At 33.2% G+C, this 22,171-nt stretch overlaps 3 protein-coding genes across 3 annotated transcripts; 1 reads left to right on the top strand and 2 right to left on the bottom strand.

The window, feature by feature from the left end:
* Window positions 1–141: 141 nt before the first annotated feature.
* Window positions 142–10,593, bottom strand: LOC107189656 (protein SPT2 homolog). The gene is made up of 8 exons (XM_015578239.1): window positions 10,577–10,593; window positions 10,185–10,332; window positions 9,959–10,105; window positions 9,736–9,865; window positions 5,095–5,252; window positions 1,867–2,845; window positions 300–527; window positions 142–227 (listed from the first exon to the last, which is right to left on the bottom strand). The coding sequence occupies exons 2-8, from the start codon at window positions 10,236–10,238 to the stop codon at window positions 142–144; spliced, it is 1,782 nt and encodes a 593-aa protein (XP_015433725.1). The 5' UTR covers window positions 10,239–10,332; window positions 10,577–10,593.
* A 659-nt stretch (window positions 10,594–11,252) lies between these two features.
* LOC107189739 (uncharacterized protein KIAA2013 homolog) lies at window positions 11,253–17,130 on the top strand. The gene is made up of 7 exons (XM_015578349.1): window positions 11,253–11,769; window positions 14,520–14,991; window positions 15,688–15,925; window positions 15,992–16,230; window positions 16,295–16,522; window positions 16,608–16,882; window positions 16,943–17,130. Exons 1-7 carry the CDS (start codon window positions 11,589–11,591, stop codon window positions 17,128–17,130), a joined length of 1,821 nt encoding a protein of 606 aa, XP_015433835.1. The 5' UTR covers window positions 11,253–11,588.
* Window positions 17,131–18,573: 1,443 nt separating this feature from the next.
* LOC107189655 (vacuolar protein sorting-associated protein 33A) lies at window positions 18,574–21,033 on the bottom strand. Its single transcript, XM_015578238.1, has 8 exons — window positions 20,929–21,033; window positions 20,559–20,755; window positions 19,989–20,473; window positions 19,777–19,906; window positions 19,558–19,718; window positions 18,937–19,482; window positions 18,751–18,873; window positions 18,574–18,662 (listed from the first exon to the last, which is right to left on the bottom strand). The coding sequence occupies exons 1-8, from the start codon at window positions 21,031–21,033 to the stop codon at window positions 18,574–18,576; spliced, it is 1,836 nt and encodes a 611-aa protein (XP_015433724.1).
* Window positions 21,034–22,171: the final 1,138 nt, after the last annotated feature.

The raw sequence follows: 22,171 nt of genomic DNA, 5'->3' as shown, positions 1-22,171 counted from the left end.
GTATAGCCGATTTAGTGTATATCCAGGTCTATTACTGTTAGGTAGTAATAAATGTAAATTCAAATTGACCATTGAACATTGTATAAGTATAGCGTGATTTATTAAATACATTTTAATAAAAATTTATAAACAACACAGTAGTCAGTGTTTTATTTTATTTTTTAACATAGCTTTCCTTTTTTTTTCTAAAGCTTCCATACGCATGTCTTCTAAATCTTCCATAATACCTAACAACACATTTTATTTTATTAGTTGTACGAAAATAGTGTGAATTGTGAAAATACATTTAGCAATATTACCTATCTTCGTAGATACATATTCCTCTTTAAGTTGTTGCGCAAAACTACTTTCCATGCCGCGGTCGTCATCGTCATCCTCGTGGTTTCCGTATTTATATTTACTTTTATCATAACCGAATATTTCACTTATGTATTTACTGTAATCTTCTGAATTCTCTTCTACTTCATCATCAATAAAATCATCAAGTTCTGAATCGTAATCATCTTTATCCTCATCATGTATACGACCTAAAAAAAATTAGTTTATTAAGTAATAATAAATTATTGTATTTACTATTTCATATTCGTAGAGTTCATTTCGCTTCGAATTGTTTTATGCAATCACATAAATACACAATATTCGATTGGAATCATATGGTGTCTTAGCATATATTTTAAATTAATGCAGTACTATTTATACAAATTAATTATACTAATACAGAATCGTAATTCATAGTAATAGCAAACTTTATTGCATGGAATAGTATTTTCACATTTACTGGAAGCCTTTTGGACGGCGCACAAAATACGGAAATATCGATCAAAATTAATAACTCGTTTTTCTTCACGTATAAACTTATCCTTTTTTTTTTCAAAACATTAACTTAACTTAACTTCAAAACATTTTCTGTACGTGAATGTATCTAAAAACACAAAAAAAAACTAATTTGCGCAAAAAAAGAATAATATAGAATTAAAGTATACATAATTTAAAGTCATTATACAAAAAAAATGGAAATACATTTTTTGACATATTTCAAGAAAACCTTAGTCAAAAATCCATTACGAAATATACCCATATCATCTATAATTAAGGCACTATTCCATAATCAATTTACCTATTTTATTCTTATGATACTGTTGATAAATATTATAAACAAAAACTTTAATTACAAATGAATTAGAATATATAAAACAGGAAAATGTATGTGAAATGATTTTCGACTACGTTTTCCGTCTCCATGTAACTATTGACGATTGGAACATTTAATTGTTTTTTAATATGTTCATAGCGGACAGATGTGTGTCCAACAATTTTTCATAGAAAAAAGTTCCCTAAAAAACATTTTCTTTTTAATTTTGAACGGGGATCGTTACACTGTGTGGCGAAGGGAGTCAGACACGAATGTATAATGAGTTCGTATTTATACAATCTGTTGACGGCAGATATGGAAGTCGAAAATAGGAAATGAAAAAAGGGAGGCGTATTACTGGCGGGAAGGAGCGTACACACTCTGGCGCGGACGACGTTGTGTTGTTAACAGAAAAGGAAAAGGATATGAAAGCAATGATTAGGAGATTATAGAGATACTCAGAGATTGGTTATTGTGGGAGGAGAAAGGTAACATGGACGTGGAAAAGGAAGTGGTTGGAGGAAGTGAACGACTTCAAATATCTGGTTTCACATCCATAAACAACGGCGGTAAAAAAGCGCACATGAAAGTGAGAGAGAGGGAGAGGGGTAAGAAGAGTATGGGCAGTAACAACATAAATTTGGGAAAAACGCCAAACAAATGGGTTTTGGATTTTTGATTGAGTATTACAGAGTAAATATGAAATGTATGTGTATAAAAAATACTTCACTCACGTTTATGGACGGCCAATCCCTTTTTATGATCCTTCAAAGGAACCGGCTGTTTAGACCTGATTGGTTTCATATCTGTCGGAGGAAACTGTTTCACTTTTCCATTGGACATTAAGGCTGTACGAAGTTTAGACGCGTTCATCGCCGAACCTTCCTTCTGTTTAATACTTGTCGATGGAATTTGTCTTTCCGGCACTTTTACTTTTGTTGGCAATTTCTCTGATTTCACATTTTTCACATCCTCGATCTTACTCTTACTCAATTTTAATTTCTTTTTCTCCTCCTCAATGGCTTGTCGCATTTCCTCCAATCTTCTTCTCTCGGATTCCAATTGTTTCCGTTCTTCTAAAAGAATATCTTTCTCGGATGTTTTCGAAACGTTCGACTTGCTTAAATTAGATTTATTTTCATTAGATTTCTCGGCGATTTTTTTTGGAAGCGGTGATTCAGATACATGTGCCGCTTTCGAAGGCGCTTTATTCGATATCGAGGATTCAGTTAATTTAGGGATTTTAGTGAAACTGTTCATGGTGCCACGAGTGTCTTGTGTTTTGATTAATTTAGAAGCTGTGGGCGTGTTTCCTTCTTTGTTGCTTGGAGTGCTTACTTTACTTCGTTGTTCCTTCCGTTCTCGCCATTCCTTCTCCTTTGCGTATTCTTTCATCTGCTTCTTGGTCATTAGTCTCTCCGGCTCTTCGATTTTCGGTTTCACGTCAATCACAATCGGTTCGTATTGTTTCTTTTCCGCGATTTTAAGCAATTCATTGAAATCCATTGGAGGAGGCGGAGGTCTCTTTTTAGCCCTTGGTTTCTCATCTCTTTCTTTCTTATCTTCAAGTTGCGTATTTTTATCAGTTATTTCACTGTTTTCAATTTTTTCTTCCGGTTGTATTTCAGCTTCTTTTCCAGACGATTTTCTTTTACGACGATGTCCTAATGCTTCTTCTACTTCTTGCTGCTTTAAAGCCTGTTTCACTCTATCCTGCAATCATCGTTACTTCTATTAACATTACCGTAGACTTGGTAACGTATACTATACAGGATGTAACAAAAATGTTGGAGGACCTGGAAATGGGTGACTCATCAGGTGATTTGAAACAAGTTTTTCCTTAGCAAAAATGTCATCCGAGTCTTTGTTAACAAGATATTAACGAAAAACCCCGACCAATCAGAGAGCGAGTCTACCGGCCGAGTTCCCGCGGTAGCGTCGGCTACGCGCTGCGATTGGTATCCAACGCTAATTAAAAACTATTACGCTTGAATTGCAAACTAACACCGTATTATCTCGCGCCGAGCAAATAACAGTTCAGGAACGTAACGAATAATGGGCTACATTCGACCTGGGAGTCGTTCTTCCCCCTTCGATTGAGGTTAACTCTGCTCATCGGACATGTGCGAGATCCTCCACGACTGCAAGTTGCGGTTGGATTCAGAATTTGAGACTAAAAGGTCTTCATGCCCAACGAATTATTGCTACCGTTAGCCGCAGAGCCGACTGAAGATTTGGGAAAAAATCTGGGCTTGTATTAAGGCCGACGTTAACAGCGACTCGGCCGCTTCCCTCGGAAGAGGACCCCGTAAGAGACAACCTTGAAATATGTTGCTGAAGTCACTACTTCAAGAGGGCGGAAATCTCGGCACCATTGTGGGCTCCGAAGAAGACGGTACGGGTAGAAGTAATCCCATCGGCCAAGGGAATTCTTCCAAACAGCATTGTCCCTGAGTCATGGAAAGTACAGTGGACTCTAACTACATTGCCATGGCCGGGACTGTAGGGGAGTAAACCGGCAATGAGTTCAGAGCCAAACTCCAACCTAACCTCTTTCCCACCACCTTCACCATTTTTGCCGTTTATCATGTCTCTTCTTTTGGAAGCATTCAACTCATATTTTTACTTTTACCTACCCCTCCATTTGTTATTTTGCGATCTTATTGACTCTATAACCTCGTTCTATTTCCTTGTAACCTCTCACACAACCAACCACACCAAGCCATGCTCGCCGCTACCCCCCCCCCCAAAAGCTTAGTATTTAATCCAACAAGGAATTACTTTAATAAATAAAAAATTAAACAAATCATTACTGAGAGCTTACTGGAAGATGTGAGTGACCAACGTGATTACTTCCTTGAAACTTGAAAATACAGACACAACAAATGATGAAATAGTGAATGTTAGGACACCTGTACGACCAGGTTTACGATGCGGACGATAGGAATGCGCTACTTTTGGAAGAATACAATTTCCCATTATTTTCAGTTATAGTGCATGCCAAGATATAGCGAGGTCGTAAAGTGAAGACCCAACAGCGGCACAGATTAATGTTGCCTAACCTAGAGGTGCACACTAGATTATATTGTAGAGTTTCACACAATAAAAAAATGATAATGTATGACACACAGTATTTCATTTATAAGTAACAAAACTGTGAATATTAATTACTGTTTAGAAAATGTAGAGTTTCTTCCTGAATAGCCATTGATGTAACATGACACTCATTTGAAACAGTTAAATTTGTTATCTGGGTTTCCCCATGCAACACTTTTTGGTGTGAAATACTATAATTCGTTTTACCCGTAGTAATTAGTCAAAATGTCAGAAGTAGTTTATGTTTCGAGCTGCGAATAGCATTCATATGTAAGCTTGCATTTCCACGCTATCCAGCATAGGCATCACGCTCTCGGTTTCTAAGTTTTTCGGCGGACCATATGACATCGGGATGATATCATATGGTCGTAAAAAGTTATCAGGCTTTGAGTTACGATTCGGCGGGTATTTTAACATATCCATCGGCACTCGTGAAATGCTTGGCGCCCGGTTGTAAGGTTAAAGTCTTAAAGGGTTTCGACCAAACGGCAGGCTGGGAATTCCGGTTTTGCGTGACATAGTCAAGGGGCATCACTTTGAGCATCTACTATAACCAAGGTAAGTAGTAGCTCGCTAATTAATAGGTTCAGGACAAATGAAGCTTAATACATAATAAAATAAGATGAAAATCGAACGTAACAAAATGATCTCTGAGCCTTCATTTTTCAGTTATAAGCATTTAAACATTGGAGTCAAAGTGTCTGAAATTGAACAATCCACAGACAACACAAAATCGCCTGACGTTTATAGATTTTTGTTACCAGATTAAAGGACTAACAGGTTAAAATGAACTAAATAGAGTAATAATTTAGAATAAAAGTTGACTAAATCCATTACATAATTTAGTTACGAATATAATTTTTTACCTTTGTAGAGGCGATGTCTTTTACTGTTTTCTTGCGAGTTTCACTGAAGAGTGGTTTTGGACAAGGCGCATTATTGTATTTATTCATTAACTGATTATAAAACGCAGAAGCTTCTTGCGAAACGTATCCATAATCATCCTCGTCGGGTTGAGATGGCCCTAAAAAGACAGAAAGTCGTTCTGAAAATGAATGGACCAATAGTACTGGTGTCAGAAGCTTTAATGGGTGATTCCACATGCCAAAATAAGGTGAAAATCAAGAGTGACGAAATTGCATTAACGCTTCGTTTTCGAGTTATAACTAAATGGGACTTTGTACAAAATGACATTCATCCCTGTACTTGACCATCCCGTGGGGTAGATTCGATAGGCCTATGTGGATTTTGGCGAGCAAAAAGATTAATGTTATGGAACAAGTGATATGCCACCAATTCATTGATTATATTGCCACTGAATAAATTGCCATGCGAGGCACTTCCCCTTCACACGTACTTTCAAGTACATATTCACTCTCCCACCACGTTGCGTACGCCGGCGTACCAGCACGACCCAGCTTTTGCGCAGGTGCTGAGGCCGAGGCCGAGGCTATGACGATAGAATTTAGCATGGAGGGGGCTCTGAACTGATTGCCATTTTACTCCCCTACAGCCGCGATCATGGCAATATAGTTAATATAGTCTAACCTATCGTATTAGACGCTTTTTACTCATATTTTCAACAATTAATAGCCCGAAAACGAAGCCTCTAGCTAGTGCAATTTCGTCATTCTTGATTTTCGAATTTTTTTTTGCCATGCGGAACTCCACTAACCCATAAAGTTTTTGATACCAGTATCGGAACACCTTGTATATATTCATGGTTTTCAAGGAAATGTTATTTAATACGATTTTACATTTTCTGTAACATATACAGGGTGTCCCAAAATAGCTTCGACTCCCGGTAATGAGGGGTTCCTGGGATGATTTGAAACAACTTTTTCCTTAACAATAATGTTATCTGAGGTATTGTTAACGAGATATTAACGAAAAAACCTGACCAATCAGAGCGCGAGTCTGCCGGCCGAGTTCCCGCGGTAGCGTTGGCAACGCTACCGAGAATGCTCAGCCGACAAACTCGCGCTCCGATTGGTCGGGGTTTTTCATTAATATCTCCTTAAGAATACCTCAGATAACATTTTTCTTAAGGAAAAACTTATTTCAAATCACCTCACGATTCTCCCATTTCAGGATCCTTCAACATTTTTATTAGATCCTGTACATAAACGTGTCTCACGTAAAGTGTTACAAGCTGTTTTTCCCGAAACTACTACAGATATAGAAATGAGGATTCTTTTAGATAAAACAGTACAAGGAGCCAACATTTGGAGTACAACAAATTTGGGGACGGGTTTCCTAAGGGGGAGGGGGTATCTACACCCTCTTTTTTAAAATGGAACGTGCTATTACTTGTATTTTATTTGAATAGCTGTTATCAAATATTACAATTGTTTAAAGCATCTTATTCCTCACAGTTAAAGAGTTATAGTAAATAATACTTTTCTCGGAAGGAACTTCGGGGAGCAACAAATGAGATTAAAATGAACGTCATACGGTTGAAATTAATTTTATTAAATATTTTAATGGGGCCCATTACCTTTCAAGCATTTATTTATTCTTTTTATCATATCATTCCAAGTATTTGACAACATCGTTGAAGTGATAGATTTACATGTGCCTTGTATCCTTATTTTCACTTGTTCTTTCAAGGTGCTGTAACTCTTTAACTGTGCCGAATATTAAAAAATGTTTCAAACAAATGTTGTCATATTTAACAACAGCTGTCTAAATAAAAAACGAGGAATAGCCCGTTCCATTTAAAAAAAGGGGCAGTAGGTGTCCCCTCCTCCCTCCTAGGAAGCACCGCCCCAATTTTTTGTACGCCACATGTTAGCTCCCTTGCATCGTTTAATTTAAAAAAACCGTCACTGCGATATCTGTAGTAGTTTCGGATAAAACGACTTGTAACACTTTACGTGGGACACCCTGTATATTACAGGTTTGTAATTGATTTCCAGTTTAGGGGAGAGTGAATAGGTTTCGGTCAATTTTGAATTAATGTGTAATAGAGATTAAAATGAAAGAGAAACACGCTTTAAATCTGAAGAATTATAATTAGTAAGGTCTTACCATCGATATTCCATCATGATCTCATTTTATTATTCCAAAGGAATTGGAAGGGGGAAATTTGGGTCAGATAATAGGAATAAATAGGTCATTTAATGTTCGTATTGTTTTTGCAGTAAATATAGAAAAGTTTTATCTACGTATATATTTATTACCTACAAACTGATAATATACATGCATATAAAAGTAATGAAACGAATAAATGAAATAAAAACTCGAAAGAAATAACATAATAAACATAAAATAAAGACTGTAATGAAATAACACAATATACATAAAGATATTGAAAATTGTTAATTGGATTTTTAATGTAAATTTTCAAAACTAATCAAGTCAATATTGAATTTAATAACATTGTGTTCTGCTCGTACTAATTACGTTATTTGCTCACGTCTGACCCATAACTCCCGCATCCAAACGTTCATAGTAATGCATCGCTGTTACTCAAACCACGTGTTTTAGGTTCTAATTTGTAATCTAAGTATAATTGTTGCTGAGACACAAGGTCGTCCATTAAAATTTTTACCAGCACGAGATATCTTATATGATTTTATAGCAATGATTTATTTCGGTTAGCAATTTGTATTAAACTTGCCATGAAAATGCCCTTACACTTTCATAAGATTAAATTTACACTGTACAAACTTCTCGCTTAGATTATGAATACATTTACTACTGCAACAACGAACAATTGACATACGAATATGGTATGTGTAACAAGGATGGAAATACCCTAACTGACCCAAACCTCCCAGAATCCAAACCAACCCCCTCTACCCTACTTCGTTGTATTCCCAGAAAAAATTCACAAAGGTAGGCTATGATTTTCAAGCAGTCATGTTGGCCTAATCCCTTAATTTAGAAATATTAAAATAGGCAGTATTTTTGTTACAATCACAAATTTACTTATATTATGTACTTCCATATTACTCTTAAAAGTTAAAAATCTATGTGGTTAATTTTAAACAACAATGTAGAACAAAATTGTGCAGTTGAAATATTCAATTTCGTTTATTTTCTGTGTTTTCAGATTGGTAATACTATTATTTGTAAATATTTTTTCTGTTACATAACAATAGCCCTTTTTTGTTGTCACAAAAGTAAAACTATTAAAATTGTAGGGATTGCAGAAAATCATCAGCATATTTTTCTACAAAAAAGATATGAAAGTAATTAATTTATACAACACTGTAATGCATACTGCCATAATAATTCTTATTTTTGTATGTCCTCGAAACACACAATGTTGATTGCTTTTCTGATGGGATACTAATTATATTTTTCATAATATTAAACAGTTAAGCGTCATCTGTTCTAATCCTCTGAATTAAAAGTAAATCCATTTCATTAAGTATATTTTAGTATAGATTATTAATAAACAGAATAAAACTTATGTAGAATATTCATAGGACATTTAACAATGTTCACTATCATTTTTTACTTTATGCATTATATTCAAAACAATTTGTTCAATAATAATAATAATCAATCTAGAGTTTGCCCTCTAGACTACTTTAGAATTAGATTTACTCTGACCTTAATTTCTTGGAATCCTCTGCCACGTAAATCCACAAAATCCCACTGCCCTGTTGGACCGTGGAAAAGTAAGAAGGCATTGCGTTGATTGTACATATTCATACTCAATTACCTGTGGGCAAAAATACTGCCCATTATGGATAGAGATTAATACTTCTAAATACTCATTAATGTGAACATCATCAATTGTATATACCAATCTATTAATTTCCCCAGGAATTAGAACCTATGTCCACCTCTGTTATATTTATTGACCAATAAGCTTATAAACTGTAAGTATGTTACAACACATATAGTAATTTGAAATTTGTGTAGTATTTAAACAAGGTAATCATAGATGTGTTGTGACATTAATGCATGAAAATTGTAACATCTTCAATGTATATCTACTGCATTCTTAATAAAAATGTATTATATAATATAATAATAGAGAATAATAACTAATTTGCTAGTACATGAATACCAATATGTACCATTGACTACGTAATATTATTTAAACTCTACAAAAGTCATACATGTACATATGATAAACATTAAAATAATAAATGCTTAATAATATCCAAAAATCCTACATACATGTATATTATAAGTAGTTTGCGTAATATTTATATTTATAATCAATACTTATATGTGTTGCTTATGAAAGCTTCAGTTTTAAATTATGGGTATGACCTTTAACTCATTAACCACTAAATGTATATGTACAATATAATCTTTAAAGGTCCAAAATTAATCATTATTTCAGAATATAAAATTCAAAGCAATTGACCATGATTAACAAAATATGAGACTAATAATAATATAAATGGTAAGACTGTGCAATTTCTTTTTTGTTCAAAACAAGTACTTTAATCTTATAGAAATTGCTGTAGATATTGAAATAACAGTCAATGTATTAAATATGTCAATGAAATATATTGATCTAATGATGATGATGCCCATACCTGCCATTGTAACAGCTGTATTGTCATTGTCGATCGCATCTGCTATTGCAGATTTGTTTGCTGCCTTACATACTTTCAAATGTTTGTTTATCCGACTTTGTGCTTTATGATCCCTTAATGCCAACAAATTCTGCACACAAAAAGTAATAAGGGTAAGAAATTACAAAGTAAGATTACACATACATTTAAGTACAAAGTATGATAAAGATGAATCATATTATACCTCTCTTTTCTTCTTTTCTTCTAAAACTTTCTGTTTTTCTTCCTCTTCTTTGCGAGCTAAAAATTTTTTTATGTTGTGGGAAAGAGCCTTAGCCTGTTTAGTTGGTTTCTTGGGTGGAGCAAATTTCGACTGATAGCAAGCAATCGACTATAAAATATAATACAAAATTTCGAGAAAATATTGAATAAAATTGAAAACAGAAAACATTAAGGAACCGGGTACTAACCTGCTTGCTGTTTTCATTTTTCTGTGCCACACTCAATAAAGTACCAAAATCCATTATGATGAAAATTCGAAAAATACAATACACATAAATATCACGATGGGTCTTTCAAATTTACATGTTGGCTTAGCATTTTATATTTCAATGCCACCTGTTTTGATATAAATTGTTAAACGTTCAACATTCTTAGCCTTCAATATTTCACATCTATACATTAAAATAATCTCACTAATACTTCGGACAACTTCGAACATCTACTACAATTGCAGTACACTGTCCACTCACAAAATTACATGAGTTTTCTCCGACAGATGACTCGCACGTTAAACGTGTCATTACGTAGTACACCGCGTACACCGCCAAAGTACCCAGTTGTCCACATTACTTCTGCATACCTCGTCGGTGCTTCTGCTTCTCAGGTGACGATATAAAAAACAGCACTCCCATCTAGGTATGGTATCTTGTGGATCCATCATAGACATATGACATATATAATAGACTGCGCGGTCTTATGGTAGGGATGAAGTCGGCATTAAAAGGAGAGGACAGTAACCGAAGTAACTTTTCTCTCTTTCTAATGGGGCTGTTGGTAGGAGATCCTCCTACGGCTGTAGTGGATATACATTTCATGCGTGCAGCATTCCTTCTCCTCTCGTCCCCAGCACTGTCGCCTCTTCCCTCTGTGATGTACGAGCAAGAGAGGAGTTACTCCAACGCTACTTCTGTCCTTCGGTTTCGCTTCATCCCTACCATAAGACCGCGCAGTCTATTATATAATAATATAATATATGCTATGTAAAGACGCATGCGCACTGGTAGTCGGGCACAATCGGGAACAATCGGGAACTGCAAAAGGCTAAAGTGGGGTAAAATTGCGTCTGTAGTGGCTGTACTGCTGTACATCTGGCAGTATGATACTGGTACATACATGTGTGGCTTTTCTTTGTCATGTTAATAATGAATTCTCAATTTATCAATGGCATATTACAGAATCCCATGTCCCTTTTATACAGATGTAATGGTGTGAACAAGTACTATGTATGAGATAATAATTTATTTCTATTAGCGACATTTATTATTGTAATCGTCACGTAAGCTGTGGATTATAAACAGTTTTTTAATGTGCATCAATCGTATAAAGTTTGTTATGGTCGAAAAACAGTTCCAAAGAGTGTTGTTGATTTTATGTATTTTGATGCAACATGCCTTGTCAAATGTGTACAAAAATATATAGTGTTTATGAGGAAAAATAAGAAGCAGTAAGATTTAATAGAATATTAACTAATTTTCATAATATCAAAGCTACTAGAACCGAAAAGGTTATGTTACCGCGCAATCTTCAAAAGCTGAAAGAATACCTTAAGAGACGAACGAAGACTGAAGTGCATAAATCAGATAGTAATTATAATGAGAACTGGAACAATGTTCGATAGCCGTGAAATTGGAAAACGAATACGTCGGTTGGTTGATGGAAATTATTCATATCGGAAGATTCTTATCCTAATTATCATTTGCGGTGGCATATTGCTTTACTTTGGTCCACCTTTTGCACAATGGCTATTTTCTTCTACTGGAGAATCAACGCAAGGTAATTAAATTTAATTTACACAATTTAAATCGTTTTTACCTTTGCTCTATTATAAAAATGATGTTTACGCAAAACAATGTGTAGATAACAAGATTATGTTTATGATTTATTATAAATGTGTTGTATGTACCTTTTGTGTCATTTCTGTGTCTTACAAATTAAGTAATCTATGAAGAAAACAAAAGAAATCAGAGTAATATACAAGTCTCATTCTTCTATATTAAAATTAAAGTACCTCTAAGTTGTGTAAAGAAGATAACATACAAAGTGTTTATTTTTAATCTTTCATTACTTTTGTTTTTGTCTTACAAGGGATTGGCACAGGGATTGAAATCGATTTTGGAACAATACAAGGTGCAAATTGTAGTGGATACCTAATATCACAAAACCCTAATGGGGTTTACCCAAATGAGTCTTCATTTTTAGATATTGCAGTATAAAAATTTGTTTGCTTACAATTAGTGTAAATGAGTTGCACCAGGTATGTTCTCAACTACATCGAGTAGTTATAGCAGTAAGATATTTGACTACAGCACTGCAGGTCATAGATTCTAGACTGTTGTGCTACCTACAGTATTTTTTTTATGTTTATTGTTCTTTTTTCTCTGACACTAATAAAATCTTTATAGTGTTAAATAATTTTTGTTTTGTTTTACAACAATATTTTCAACCCTGGGGTTCACAGTCCCTATTAAATTATAATGCCATCTGATTGAAAGAAATTGAGGCTAAATACTGCAGAACGATTCTTCTATTTAGTTATTTAATGCTAAGAACTGCATGGCTGGAAGGTTGTTGAACAGATTTCAAATCATAGTTAGGGTATCGGTTATACTTAATTGTAAATATCATCTTATGTTAGTAAACAAGGAAAGGTCGCGAACGGTCTGGCTCCGATTTGTATGAATCTTTGTAGACTTGAAGAACAGTCAAAAATAGTATATACATTTTTTTTGGAGCTGCGGTAATTCACGTTTAAGGGGTGAAACCATCCTCCAAAGTTCGACCCCCTCAGAGCTAACTTGAAAACAGTTGAAGATAGAAAAAAGTTTTCTAACTGAAATTGAATAGTTTCCGACATGTTAGAATTAACAACAAATTTCAAAAATGTTTTAAACAAATGCGTAAATTACATTTATTTTAAAAAACACATGGACTATATACATAACACAAGAGATTGCATTTTTTATTGCAAAAACAACGGTGTGCCAGTTGCCATATACAGTGTGTCCAGTGTACCTGAGAATACTCGAATATCTCGAAAAATATGAACGATAGGAAAAAATTTTTCAGATAAAAATTGTACGATATCAAGGGGGATATAGTATACTATTGTCTCTTTGACCTTGCGATAATCTTGAAACGTTTTGTGAAGATTACATTAAAATTTTAAAACGGGAACTTTCATTTTTTATTATACAGGGTGTTACAAAAATGTTGAAGGACCCAGAAAGGGGAGACTTGTGAGGTGATTTGAAACTAGTTTTTCCTTAGCGAAAATGTTATTCGAGGCTTTGTTAACGAGATATTAACGAAAAACCCCGATCAAACAGAGCGCGAGTCTGCCGGCCGAGCTTCCACGATAGCGTTGGTTACGCACTGCGATTGGTAGCTTTTTCGTTAATATCTCGTTAACAAAGCCTCGGATAACATTTTTGCTAAGGAAAAACTTGTTTCAAATCATCCCCGGAACTCCTCATTTCCAGGAGTTGAAGCTATTTTGAGACACCCTGTATATGTCTATGCATACGCAGAAGCGGAAAACGCGCCATCTCTCGCTCATATAAACGTCATAAGAGAGGGAAAGCATTGGTCATTTAAATCCCTTAAAACCAACACTACTTGAACAAGCGATTCACAGCTGATACATGTGTGCGATTGATGACTTAATAAATTAAATTTAATGAATTAAATAAATTAAAATTAATGAAACTAACTTGTAAAACAGCTGAAGAGCGCGTTTTTCAAGTAGAATAACTCGTCGTGTCCGATATATTTTACGCGCATTACGCCCGTATTTTCAACAATTAATAAGTCGAAATCGAAGTCTCGAACGCAATTTCATCATTCTTGATTTTCGTTTTAGTTAGAAATGTAGAATTGATTATGTGAAAGTATCGTCCTACATTTTGATTAATACTCAGTATATTTTCTAATAATTATTATACAGGGTGTTAATTTTAACTCGAGCACCTAAATTATTTCCGCTACTCTTGTAAGTAAGAAAAAATGACTAAATAGGATGTACATAGTTTTAAGTCGATAAAAAAAATCCTGTGATGGTCATTTTAACGGTTTTTTCAAGGTCATCTTATTTTTTTTTTTTTTTGTATATTAACATGTATTTTTTATAACTCATTGTGGTAGCCGATGTCAAGAAGAGTTCAATGACCTGCACACCATGACCTTGAAGGTAAAGAAATCAATTTCAGTTTGAAGAATGCAGAAGTAAATAAACGTAATAAGAAGTAAAAAACATTTTATCACCATCAGATGCACGCCTTAAAACTATGTACATCCTATTTAGTCATGTTTTCTTACTTTAAATAGTAACGGAAATAATTTAGGTGCTCGAGTTAAAATTGATACCCTGTATACTATTTTAAATATATATTCTTGTATATAAAGAAATGGTTTTATTACTACCAACACTAGTTATAAATGAAAAGAAGATAAAGTGATTTAAAGAAAATACTTAAAAATTTATCAAATATTATAGTGTTATGTATAAAGGTATATGTATTTTACAGCATTTGAAGAGTATTGTCTCAGTGAAAGGCTGGCTCCATTTCGGTTAGATGCTGAAGAGTATAATGTAAATATACTTCATAATCCACCAAAGGAGACAGATAAACGTTATTTACCATATATTGGCAATGGAATTTTTGGCATTCCAATTTCACCTGATGCTTGGTTATACATTAAACGAGGACGAGCATTATCCTTACAAGTGCAATGGCAACCATTGATTTCACATCCTTTATCCAAAGGGAACTTTCATAAGGAAGCTACGGTTACTGATTTTACAAATGGAATTGTTTATCAATATCAGTGCCTCAGAGACAAGTATTACACAGAATTCCAGTATTATGCTCACAGAGTGTTTGATGCAATAATGGTTCAACATATAAAGATAGTGAATCCATTTTCACTTTCCCAAAATGTACCATTGAAGCCTCAAGTATCTGCACATTGGAGCAACGCTCGCATGGAATCAATTAAGTAATTAATGAAATTGATTTATAATATTAATGAACTTTCAATTTAACACAGTCATAAAATAATGTTATACAATTATCTTCTCAAAGGGTCAAAATAAATGGGTATTTAACATGAGTATGTTAAATTGATAGTTCGCTAAACATACCGATATTAAATGAATGAGTAATTAAAAACATTATGAGCAGAGCATATCTGAATAACTTCTTTATTTTTTGCGGAAAAAAAACATGCAACAAAGATGAATTGTTTTCAGAAAACATATTATGTTATGGGATCCTTCCACGCGAAATCGGACACTTTTTGGAGTAACATTACGGATTTTATTGACACTTGGATATGTTGTAGTCTTCAGTGATATATGTATTTTATTTAGAAATTTTATTTAATTTAACTGTTGTAATTATTTTTGTTTGAAAATATTTTAAATAAATTTGAAAGATAATTGATTTTCTACTTTCGGAATTTCAAGTAGATTATACTTAGAATAATATTTATCACTTCTTTAAACAAGAGTAGTAAAGTTAAGATCCTCTTGATGTTTATAGGTAGAGACAAAAAGAATTCCTTCAGAGTACAAAATCTACCAACGACAAACTATTTCTGAAAATAAAGTAGTTGTTCAGTTGGTATAAATTTAAATCTTTCATGTTATATTAGTATAACGCAAACGGTAAGAACGTGTATTTATATGTCCAGAATTCAAGTAGATGATTTTAAACATGAGTACAGCCTAATTTCCGGTTTTGTTCCACTGCCTAATTCAAATAAGGTTGTAACTGTTGCAATACTTTACAAAGTCCCTCCAAGAATAATACAAGTTAAAGCAAGAAGTACTGTAAATCTGAAGTACTTCACAAGTATACAATACAGCGAACCTGTATTTATTGAGGATTATCATACGCAGTATGAAATGACAAAGAAGAAAGCTATTGAGGTTTGTATAAATAGTAAGATGTAAAATTATGGTATGCATAGTTTAGGTAATTAGAATTTGTTTTAGGCAATGAAAAGAGTAATCAGAATTCAAAAACGAAATTTGAAAACTAGTCATAGTAACCTTTGGCAAAGTTATTGGTATACGAGTCTTAGAATAAGCGATTCCAAAGCCGATGGTGCTATTAATGGTGACAAAATAAATTCCACTATTTATTACGTGCTGTCTCACGTTTCAAAGGGTATCCGAGATGTAGAGAAAAATGTAGCTATGAATGAAGGTTGTTATCGTGGACATCATACTTTGTGAGTAACACAGCATTTTAAAAATATATCTCTGTAGAATGTATATCCCATTATAATATCTTAGAGATGCACCACGTTTATGGAAAGATACATCTACTATTGATGGTGTGAACAATGTAGTTGAAGCATGGTTAATTACTCTGGAAAAACAAGGGTGCCATCATTTAATGACAGGTGATCCATCAGCAGTACAACAAGCAATTGTTCTAAGCCTTGGCAGTCTACGATTTAGCAATCAACACCTTGAATTTAATATTGATCCACAGTATCTTCATCGAGATTATTTATTCAGGTATACAATGAAAGTACTGTATGTAGTTATTATACAGTTGTTTTGTATTTATTATTATACAAACTGAATTTTTTTCTGTTTTTAGAAAAATAAGTTACGGTAATGTAACTCATTTAAATATATCAGTAACAGTCGGAGAAGATAATCGGGCAATTTTAGGAGTAGCTTTAGATAAAAGTGACAGCGTCTATTTTGGCTGCGATGCAGGCTGTTTAGATGCGCCTGTCTCTTTAAGTCAGTCATATACAAATTTTCCTGTGAAATTAACAAAACCACTGACGGCTATATTATATATAACATCTGATCATCAACATATGCAAGATCTGCGAAATGCGTTGCACGTTCATGCAGTAAACGATGGTTAGTACATTTATGCGTTATTTTGCAAGTAAAACGTACACAATATTGTTTTTGTTATAGCTCCTGCACACGATCACCTTGTAATGGCTTTACACAAACATGGATATCAACTTGGTGGGCTACCAACACTTTTTTGGGTTAGCATTTGTTTTCTTATATTTGTGTTTCATCTGTTTCTTTGTAAACTTATTATTAATGAATATTATGGTCATCAAGATAAACAGAAAGTCAGATATAGTAAGTTATGATTACTGTATGTGACCAGTATATTGTCCATATGTATATTGTAAATAATCAATCTTAGGTACAATAAATAAGTTATATAAAATTTTTGTCTGAAGAATTGTTGTGGCATTATTACTCATTTAACTTTACCACTCACAATCACTGAATTAGTGCCTGTTCAGCAGTAAAACAAGTGAGTATACAGTAGAAGCTCGATAATTGAGGCGTAGTTCACAAATTCACCGTTCTCATAACGTAGAGGGCAACAGAAAATCCCTGACATTTTACACTATCGGTATTTCAGAACATGAGACACGAAGTCCCCTAAGATGATAGGTCTATCCTATACCTAGTCGGTGATATTAGTATTTCTTAACAATTTTTATCTTAAAAAATTGCTTCCAATTTGCTCCCTCGGAATGTAAAATTGCCCCCTATCATAACTATTATATTTAATGAGATATTTGCAAATAAAACAGCAAAAATTTGTTGTCTGCAAAATAGATAATAAATGGTCTTTTTACACAAATATTATGGTACCAACGAATTGTTCCTGATCTGTTTTATAATATTCAATGGTCAGATATCTTAATAACAACGAACAATTGAAATAATAACGCTCGTACAGTTTACGGTTGGAGATACAGTAAAGCTTGTTCTGAAGTAATGATACTGATTATAAGTATTGATACGGCTCAAACGTAGGAAAGGGCAGCGTAAATGAAATAAAAAGAGGTCCAAAATTCTGTCATCGCAGCTCTATCGATAGCTTTTTGTTTATAACTTGTATAGTTTTTGTTGCTATACTTTGTATATAACACCGAATATTATGTGTTTTTCAATAAATCGTTTTTGGATTTATTTTTTACCTTATTCAGATTTCATCTGGTGAAATTCCCTTTATTGGGACAAAGTAGTCTGGTCCCAATGTGACCCAATTAACTGGAATCCAATGTACTAAAACTTTTCATAATTTAATTTATTTGAAAAATGGAACTGTATAAATTATTTCACTAAACAAACTTTGCCTTCATGTATTAAAGTAAACTCAATTCATCCTACTTTTTTTTATGTTAGAATAGATTTTGATAATTATGTATGTACATATTCATATTATATACACATATAAAATTCATAATAATAAAGTGTGACACAGAAAAATAAGATTATCTTTGTATCATTAACTAAAAATATACAAATCAGACTAACATTTGATTGATAATATACATATAACTTAATGTAATTTATATATACACAAATTTTATATGTGAAATGTATGAAAAGTAAGTATAAAAAAATAAAGGATATAAATTGAGAATTCTTTTTGTACAAGTCTAAATTCGTCTTTTACTGTATGAATTCATATATGTATACGTCTGAAAAATGTATAAATATCATTAACAAAATATAAGTATAAACAAGTACATATAACAATATTATGCATAAATATATTCATGTATGATACATTATGTACTATCTAAATTTTCCATTAATGACGTTAAGAATGTGTTTCCATTTATTAGCTTCGTTGTGCAGATAACGAAATCTACATTTGCTGCAAACAGAAATTTTTGTTCTAAAATACACTGTAGTTGCAAATAGGAAATTCGCTTTGATACTTTCTTCAGTAATATATTACTTACAATCCTCATGTTGAGACAAAAATCTAAGAGCAGAAATTTCTGCAAATGTACATCCCCCAATGAAAAAAACCATTACCAGCTTTGATCGTTCAGAATTAGAATCTTCACTAGTGACAGAATTTCCTAAAAATAATGTATTATGTAGGATGATTATAACTTATAATAATAATTGTTTAATAAACTTACTTTTTCCGGATGATTGAACATTAACTGGGACACTACTAATAGTGGGTCCTGGTAGTAAACCCATTACATCATTTAAACCCTGCCAACCATTTGGTTGCACAAGTTGCTCTGCTAACCGTACACTTAATGGTGCATATATGGAATGAACATAACTAATACCTTTTGGTGCAATTTCATTTTCATCTTCGACTGTAAGTCTTAATGCTTTTCGTAAAACTGCATATTGACGAGTAGATTGTTGCTGTTTCAATAATCCAGCCTTTTCTAAATTTAATATAGTTGGTAAATGGTGATATCCATATGTTTGTATTATTTCTCTTTTATAATAATCCAATAACTTTGGTTTAAGTCCAGAATTTGTTAGAGATTGTATACAAAGAAGCCGTAAAACTTTAAGAAGTGATTCTTGTTGTGCTATCATATCCTCTATGTAAGCATTTGGTTTATCTGTATCAATACAGTTTAACAGTTCTTGTTCAACTTGTAATGATTCTAAAAAGTTACTTGAATCTGTTACTTCCTTTATCATTTCTGCTATTGTTGTGTCTAAAAGTAAACTGAATTAAAATAGAATCGCTGATACAATTATTAACGAATATAAATAAAATTGGGGTGTCATACGTTTTGCTAATGATTGCTTAGTAGCTAACATGTGTGGCAACCGAGCTACAAACTGCTTAATCTCTTGTACACTTTTATCTCTATGTCTTTCATCAAATTGTGATGAAATAATTTTAGCTTTTTTACTAAGAGCTGGTCCTACACCATTAAAGTTTTTGTCTCTGTAATAAGATGAGAGTTATAAAATATGGAACTATAATGAATCATAAAAGTACTTGCCTTATTTCTGCAAACAGTTCTTCTCCAGAATTAAGTATGATTTGTTCTTTTTCATTAAGAGACATAGTTGTTGGAGAATCTTTAGAATCATGAGAATCATGAAATCTTTTTGCTGGCAACTGAACAGTATCTGAAATAATGACAAATGAAATATCTTAGTTTAATGAAATAATAAAAATACCTTTTAAATTGCAAATATAAAAAAACTTTACTGCATTTTATGCCAAAAATTTCATCTATTAATCCTTCATATGTTAACTGTGTAACTAAAGGTGAAAGTAAATCTATAGATCGATCCAGTAATAATAAATGTTCTATCGTAGTTGTTTGTACAGATGTTGTTTTAATATCTTCCTCTTCTCGATTTAATCTTTCTAATAATTCCCAAACTTTACTAGCCGCAGATCCTCTTCCTGTAATTTTTGGGATCTTTCCATATAATCTTTGCAAACCATGAATGGCTTGTGCTACTTGGTACAAGCACGTCGGATCATTCTCTAAATGAAATTCCTTAAATGATCCACTAAGTTCCATGGACAAAAGATCATTATCGAAGGGAAACAAGTCACATTTAAACTCTTCTATTAGAGTAAAATTCCCAAAGACACCTCGATTTTGAAGTTTTTTTTGACACAGGAGACTTTTTCGAGGTACAAAAAAGAGATGAAATTCTTTGCGTGGCCTTTTCTCTACCTCACTGAAAATTATATGGCATGTAAGCTTTAATATATACATGCAAAAAGATTCAATGTTAAAACTTATGTTTTTTATTTAGCTTTTACCCATGAATATTTTCAGCAATTAAATCCATGAGGCCCAATTGAGGCCTAGTAATAAATATTATATTAACAATATTTGATGGTATTGTCAAACTTCCACCACATAATGGATACATTTTAACTACTTCATGTTCCTCAAGCAAATTATACTTTGCAACAAGACCAATTGGTCCTGCAAGAGACTGATCCCATATAATTACCTATTAAAATATTATTAAAAATATTGTTAACATTCTATGTAGTATAACTGAGTAAGATAGTTATAAAATTTATAATCATCTCTCAAAATGATTGAACTATAAGAATTACAAGAGAAATAATAATTTTAAATAATGTATACAAAATTCATAACCGATGTAAAAAATTTTAATACCTTTGTACCATCACATTTTTCGAGTAAGCAAAGTAGTTGTTTTCTAGCTTGTTTTTGTATAATACCCACATTTAATCGACCAGTTGACAAATGCGCCGATGACATGTTTACAATTGGGTATTTTTTACACAAGCTACCAAACGCACGCCTCTTGACACTATACCTACACGTTGTAATATCAAAATCCTCAAAATTGAATTACTACTTGACGTTTGACGTTGTTTGACGTTTAGGTTGCTCATGTTACAACCAGTTACAACTCCATAGACATACATATACATATAATAGCTGCGCCATCTTATGGTAGGGATCATAGACATATATAGACGGAGCTACCACTGTCGGCAAGGAGACCGTAGAATTCGAGGGGAAAAGGCAGCGATCGTTTGAGGTACGTCCGTTAACTTTAGATGCATTCGGCTCGATTCGACTCGTTATTAATGACTGGTGGACTGTGGGCCGTATTATTATTTAATGCTTTTACTATTTATTAATTTTGTTAAATACATACATCTATACAAACTACATAACATACGGAATTTTTAACGTATATAAGTATATTCTTTTCATCTCTCATAGCATACATGCATGTAACGTGATTGTATAACCGAATAGCACTGAAAAGGAACGAAGTTACCCGATCTACCACTATCCACCCCCTTACCGCGAATCTTACTCCCCCGCTCAGTTAATGCTCCGTCTATATATGTCTATGCTTCAAGCAACTCAGTTCAATCGATTGAATTAGTCACTTCAAGTGATTCGCTCGAACTATTGAGTTATCGATCGCTATTGACTAGATCTTGATTATTTTCTTCGCGATGCAAACCAATTGTAATTTTTCGACATATTTTTTTATACGTTACCAAGAACTGTGGAAATTATTGCTTATAATCTAATTGATTTTCATAAAAAATTAGAACAATGGCTCGATGTTTTCAGAACACACAATAATGACCACGATTATGTACCGTATATACAACCATCATTATCGCAAACTGAATATAAAGACGAGGTGATCACGTATATTGCGGGATTTATATTAAGAAAATTAAAACAACGTGTACATTGTACCGAATGCATTAATGCTTTAACATCAAACACATACAGAGGATGCAATTTTATTAACAATTGCAATTAGTCAAACGATACTCTTAACAGTCCTAACTCCTAAGGCACTCACGATCAGACTACCGATCAAGTGCGGTCAGACTGGAGACCTTCGACGATGTTTCAAAGGGTC

This window comes from Dufourea novaeangliae, unplaced genomic scaffold (assembly GCF_001272555.1).
Source record: "Dufourea novaeangliae isolate 0120121106 unplaced genomic scaffold, ASM127255v1 scaffold162, whole genome shotgun sequence".
NCBI classification, from domain to species: Eukaryota; Metazoa; Arthropoda; class Insecta; order Hymenoptera; family Halictidae; genus Dufourea; species Dufourea novaeangliae.
Note: the sequence above shows the minus strand (reverse complement) of the source record. Positions and strands in the feature narration are given on the sequence as shown.